General features: G+C 41.2%; 1 protein-coding gene across 1 annotated transcript; it reads left to right on the top strand.

The window, feature by feature from the left end:
• The first annotated feature begins 1,126 nt into the window (after nt 1-1,126).
• On the top strand, nt 1,127-6,302 carry LOC145500780 (uncharacterized). Its single transcript, XM_081480320.1, has 7 exons — nt 1,127-1,935; nt 2,609-2,791; nt 3,306-3,558; nt 4,206-4,384; nt 4,602-4,834; nt 5,064-5,313; nt 5,868-6,302. The coding sequence occupies exons 1-7, from the start codon at nt 1,869-1,871 to the stop codon at nt 6,038-6,040; spliced, it is 1,338 nt and encodes a 445-aa protein (XP_081336446.1). The 5' UTR covers nt 1,127-1,868; the 3' UTR covers nt 6,041-6,302.
• Nucleotides 6,303-6,522: the final 220 nt, after the last annotated feature.

The following is a 6,522-nucleotide window of genomic DNA, read 5'->3' as shown; positions in this document are numbered from 1 at the left end:
TTTATAGCATCGTCTTTGTTTTGTATTTTCACGTGCTAATGCTAATGTACCATCGTGCAGTATTTAAACATAATACAATTTAATAAAAAATAACACAGAATAACCGGATGATTTTTCGCATTTCGGAATTTTTAATCAAAGTTTGTCTGTGGGTGATAGTTCTTAAATTGGTATGTGTGACGAAAACAAGTGGCAAAAATGCCACTTCGGATTCTCGGGACTCTCCACGAAACACGTACCTGCTTTTACTTCTAGCCGGGTCTATTTCTCAGTTAACCAATCAAATTCATTCTAGGTCGAGCTAAAGGGATTTTGTATCAGGCCTTGGTTTTCGTGAGACAACGTAAACAAAACAGCATTGTAAAACGATCTCATTCCCAAGGTTTCTCTTCATCCTGAAAGGGCGCAAAAAACCTCGCAGGTTAATTCGTTAAGGAATATAATTTCTGTTATTCAAGTCCACCATATGGGACCATATTTGCCCTGAGGAGAGTGGTAGAGGTAAATAATAGCTTTACAGACTCTCTATGGGCATAACTATGTACCCGTTCCGAGAGAAAAGGTATCTGATAACTGGAGAACTTCAACATCAGTCCGTATCCAGATCATCTTCTAAGAACAGAAACGCAAGGACATGGGACGGGTTACTCTCGTTTGTTTCCAGTCTCTTTTCAATTATTCATTCCTTCGTTCCTTCCCTCCCTCCTTTCCTTCTTTTTCTTCTTTGATCCTTTTTACCTTTGATCCTCGTTTAACGTTTTGTTTCGCAAACTACATCATGAACTTCCTTCTGTGTAGGTTTCAAAGAGGTGGTATAACTTGTCGACCCTCTTTATATTCAGTTCTATAACAACCACTGTCAAACTAGAGGCAAAAGGATTTACTGACGCGTTTCAAATCCCCTTCGGTTAATACTTTTGCTTACAATCTTGACGAACTAAAAACAAATCAGAAGCTCTGTGCAGACTCAATCATGGTGAGGAATAAGTCTTAAACCATTTTAAGGATTCCTTCATTTGAAATGAAATCATCTTAAACAGCAGAAGGTATAAAAACGAGGGAAACAGTGGTTATATCCATTAGGTGGTGTAGGAATTGCAATTTGGGCATTTTGGGAGTCTTAGTTCTGGATCAAGCAACAACACGCATTATCTCTTCTACATAAAATGATTCATGCGCCTCCCTCAGCCTTCCGTTTTCTACACAGGAAGAAACTTAGAATACCCCTCTCTCCAGCTGATACTTTGATGCGGGACAAATGCAATATATCATTTCGGTAACATCATTTCCCTAAAATCTCCCTTCAAACACGCGATTACCTGGAAACGCGCCTGGTTTGATTAAGATGTCCTCAAAAAGTTTACTTTTTGTTGTTGCGATTCATTCTTTTCTTTTCTACAGATATCATGAAGATTAAAACCACTGGCTACGACTTTAGATACCACGCCCCTTTATCACACGTAACGTTGTAACAGTTACACAGCTGAGTCCCCCAAAACGGCCTGTCAGGTTTCGTTTTGACACCTGTTGTCTGGATGTCTTCTCATGCGGCTTCCATCTGTGTGTCTTTATTCAGGCTTCCCACCTTTCGTCACACATTATTTACGTTTTGTTAAGTTTACAAACACGTATTTAGTACATTCTTGAAAATGTCATCCTTTTTTGGTGTTAGAGGTTAGGTTTCTGTGAAATCTTGAGAGATGAACGCTTTTTCAGGTGGGTTTAGAAGTAAACCTTACTGCTGTGTTTGTTCAGTTATTCTTTTTGAGTGACATTCCGAGATGTGGCAATAACTCCTGGCAGGCATCGTTGCCATAAATTGGATTATTTGGAGTTTCTCGCCACTGAAGTAGCCTCGCTCTGCAGAGATGGGTTCTGTTCTTCATCTTGTCGTGGTTTTTCTTTTTACATGTGGAGTAGCTTGGGCTTTAAGAGGTATGGAATGCCTTGAACGCGTTATAGCTTTTTTTTTTAAATCAATTTTAAGTTTAGTTATTTGCCTACCGCGTCCGTGACCATATTATTCGTGTTTTCATTTTCCATTTTGCTACTTTATCCTGTGTAACGTTTTCAGTACTTTAATACATGTAATGATTATATATAGTACTGTGCTTCATTTAAAAATTGGTCATGATGCTTCTAAATATCGTTGATGAGAAACTGTACTTAACAGACGTTTACTGAAAATACTTGCTAAATTCCCCGAAGAGTTTAGATTTTTATTCTCCACCCACAAAATAGCACAAACCCTCACGAATAGGCCCTTCGCAGGATCCGGTCATATGGTACGGAATAAATTATGCTGGGACGCAAGTTACACAGTGGGACTTCTAAAACAAAGGAAAATCGGGGCGGACTGGTACGAATTCCTTTGTTTTGGAAGTCCCACTGTGTAACTTGCGCCCCAGCATAATTTATTCCGTACCATGTGACCAGATCCTGCAAAGGGCCTATACACTGATTGGTCACACTAGGAAGGCGCAAAGAAGATATGCCATGCTGCTTAGGAATAATGTTTGAGCGTGCTACGTTACGTCAGTAAGAGACCACTGCTTATTCTGCTAATAGCTACAATATCATCTACACTTGTTTCATTTTTTTTCTGTAGTGCCACGTTCTACCTACTCCGGTCGTCAGCTGTTGGTGGGGTACTGGGGACAAAACGGAGCTGGACCTGCTAATGGGCCGGCAAACTACGAGAAACCGCTGTTCGAAGTGTGTCAGACAACGAAGTACGACATTCTTGCCGTGTCCTTCGTCATAGTGTTCTTTGATTCAAGGAATAAAGGCCGTACGTATTGCTACGCTTAGTCAGTTTATACATGTGTGCTTTCCTTTCCGCTGTGCTTATCCTTTAAATTCATATGATCACATATTATATGCTTACAAGTCTACAATTAAAGCAATACACAACGCCCCCCACAGATATGCCGAAATGCACATTATCATAAAAGTTATTTTCGCCCAAAGTTTATCGATTAACAGATAAATGGCAATTATGTTAAGATGAAAGAACGATTTCTTATTGAGTGTCGTGAAACCAAAACCACTAAGTAATCACTCCAGCTAATCACAAAGGACACGAACAATCAAACGAACCTATCAAAACTCTTCCTGATTTACGATATCAATCAGTAGCACAAGCAATATGGTAGTGTTGCAATAGAAACCCATACCCTTTTATCCCCTGCAACACAGGATTGTTTGAAAAACCATTCTTCATCTTCTTATTAAGAAATCTGTGGGTAGAGATTTCCCCGTGATATGTATATCCGATGATTCGCTAATTTGATTCTACTCCAAAGTTCCTGCACTCAACTTCGCCTACCACTGTGAGACTCCAGTTTCCCCGGAGTATCCATTCCTACTTCGATGCCCTGAGATCGAGAAAGGAATAAAAAAATGCCAGAAAAGAGGAAAAAGAGTCTTGATGTCTATTGGTGGAGCGACTGGGGATGGCACTCTGCCCGATCCTGACAAGGCCAGAGAATTTGCACGTACACTGTTCGACTTGTTTCTGGGAGGTAGTGGCTATCAAAAAATAAGGCCTTTTGGGAGGTACGTTCAGATTTTTTTGGTGTGCATCAAGGTGGAAGCAGAGGCAATTGTAAAGGGCGTTGCCTTCAAATCTTAAGCTTCTCTTTCATTCCTCCACCCCGCCCCCTTCAGTTGAAAAATATAGCAATATAGCACCGAAACGTTTCTTCACCTTCCCTTCACTTCCCCTTAATAGAGCAAAAAGACATCCTTAGTCTTATCTTCCCTCATCCCATTTCTTCGAATTACCTCATTTTACCGAAATGAACACTATAACTTCTGTCTCATTGGTGAGCCTAAATGCTACTGTACTTCAGGGACTGGATGGGGTTTCCGGATTTTTTTCTTAGCAGTTAAATATTAGGGTCAGTTCTTAACCCATTTCAGAGCTATCAATACACTATGCAGATTTAAGGTGTCAAGGGACAGTTAATCATCACATCAATTCTCAGCTGACATTTCACATTTTGACCAATTCTCAATTATCAGTTTAATCCCATCCAGACCCTCGTAGTTCTTAGGTGTGTAAATGAACGTGAGTGACCACCCACTCCCATCCCCACCCCCAAATCAGTTGTTGTAACTTCCAACGAGAAACCTTGTTAGTGTTATTCGAGGGTCCCCAAGTCTCCGAGTGATGGACTTTATTTGTTGTATTTTATTTTTAGTGCTGTTATGGATGGTATTGACCTGGATATCGAGGGAGGTGACTACAAATACTACCCCGAGTTTATAACTGAATTGCGCACGCTCATGGATAATGACCAGTCAAAGGGCTACCTGATCACGGGCGCACCCCAGTGTCCATACCCCGATCATCACATGGGACCTGAGAAGCCTGGATCTGGTAAGGAGCTAACTGCACACGTGAAACTGTTAGCGTGGAAACAAAATAGCCAAGAACAGTGCTTAACTTGCAAACTACACTTCAATCTCTTTAACATATATTATCTAGAAGCTCATTTACTGAACGTGTACCTCTTATTAAAAAATAGCAACATTTTTTTAAGTTAAAGGTACTTTGATTCAGCATGTAACCTTTCTTTACATTATATTGTTTCCAGGATTGGAGGAGGCTGGGCAACACGTTGACCATCTTTACATACAATTCTACAACAACTACTGTCACACAGGCGCTGGCAACTGGTTCACTGAAACTTTGGATAAATGGCTGGCGTTTTCAAAGAGAATGAAACCACATGGACCGTTGATTTTTATTGGGATGCCTGCGGCTACAAAGGGAGCAAGTGGAGCACACTTCTACAGGCCACCGGCTGAGCTGACTACATTATACCAGGTATGCGGTCGGTATAGGATGGACATATTCATAACACCCAAAGAAAAATGATTATTACGTAAAGTATTTGAGTACCCCTGAACAAGCTCCATCCCTATGACATCAAAAGGGTTTCTTTATTTATTGCTAGAATTTCGAAATTTGATCTAGAAGCTTACTTTAAGCAAAATGAATTGGATTAAATAGCATGGAATATTAAGTTCATTAATGTTAAACACGTCTTCTGCAGGCAGTGAAAAATCTGCCAGGCATCGGAGGAATAATGCTGTGGGACGTGTCCTGGGACCAAAACAATGTCATCAATGGTCAGCGGTACTCCGAGTACGCGTTCAAAGAACTCGGTGGTCTCACCAACACTGTACCTCCAGTTACTACCCAGGCTCCTCCTCCGCCAGTCACTACCGAGGGTCCTAATCCGCCAGTTACTACCCAAGCACCTCCCCTGCCAGTGACAACCCAAGCACCACCCCCACCGACTGGTGAGTGCCGCAGCAGTGATTCATCACATGTGTTTAAGATAAAGATGACAGACTTAAATTCGCTCTGGTTGTAAACGTTTGTTACGGACTTCCACTGACCATTGCTAAGTGACTAGATAATTACCCCTGTTCTGGGGTAAAATTCAAGACTCCAGTTTTCTCACTAACTTTTTAATGCAACTCTAGTCGACGGGTAATCAGTCGAAGTCAGTTTTTTGATTGTTTACCATTGGCAGTATGTTACAAGTTAATGCGAGAGAAGGCGTAAATCCCAATGTAATCCGTCTCAAGTTATTTGTCGAGCAACTGTGGTTGTGGCTACGGAAATCCCAGGAGGGTCTAAAAACAGCCAGTCCCGTGACGTGGAAAGCTTAAGCAGCTACACACATCCCCATCCTTCAATAAAACATCCACACAACGTCCATGGTAAAATTATCAGCGGAATAACTGGGTACTATGTTAAAAAGCAGCTTGTAAGGGATTATCTTGGGAAAAAGGCTTTAACTCTCTTACCCCTCATATTCTCTTGGTTGTTTTGATCTGTTTATTTATAGGTCCTTTCTCGTGTGCAAGCGTTGGTGACGGGATTTATGCAGACCCCAGTGATTGTACCAAGTTCATTCAGTGCCATGGCGGTCGGAAATACATAAGAAGCTGTGCGCCCGGACTGAAATTCAACCCGAAAAGCAAGGCATGCGACTGGCCACAGAACGTGCAGTGCGCATAACTGATCTATTAATTGGTCGATCGCTGTTGTAAAGGTTTACTTGATTGCTAATCTTGGGTTTAATAAAATCACAAGCAGAAGAATGCCGCATTGATTTGTCTTGGCTACTAATGTCATCTTTACTGTTTTGTAATGGTGATTGGACAGGGTGAATCGAGCGAGTAATTTCAAAATCGGACGAGCGCGAAGCGCAAAGCCGATTTGAAACTTTGAGCGCGATCACTCCCTAAATTGTACGACACGAGGTCCAATTACAAACTAATCGTGTCTATAGCAAATTTCGAAATTTAAAAGCCTTTGGAGAACTTCTCTTGAACGAAAACGCCAGTAGCGACTTTCGTAAGCTTTAAGAACTGTAAGAAACATTAAGAAGGAAGCCAATAAAGTGCGCCGTAAATTGACGTGCGAATTGCGTGGGTATCCAATTACAGGTATCCAATTGAAACTTCTCGTAATTGGATAACTTTAATTGGACACCCACG

Source organism: Orbicella franksi, chromosome 10, assembly GCF_964199315.1.
Source record: "Orbicella franksi chromosome 10, jaOrbFran1.1, whole genome shotgun sequence".
In the NCBI taxonomy this organism is placed as follows: domain Eukaryota; kingdom Metazoa; phylum Cnidaria; class Anthozoa; order Scleractinia; family Merulinidae; genus Orbicella; species Orbicella franksi.
This window is presented reverse-complemented; position numbering and strand designations above follow the sequence as displayed.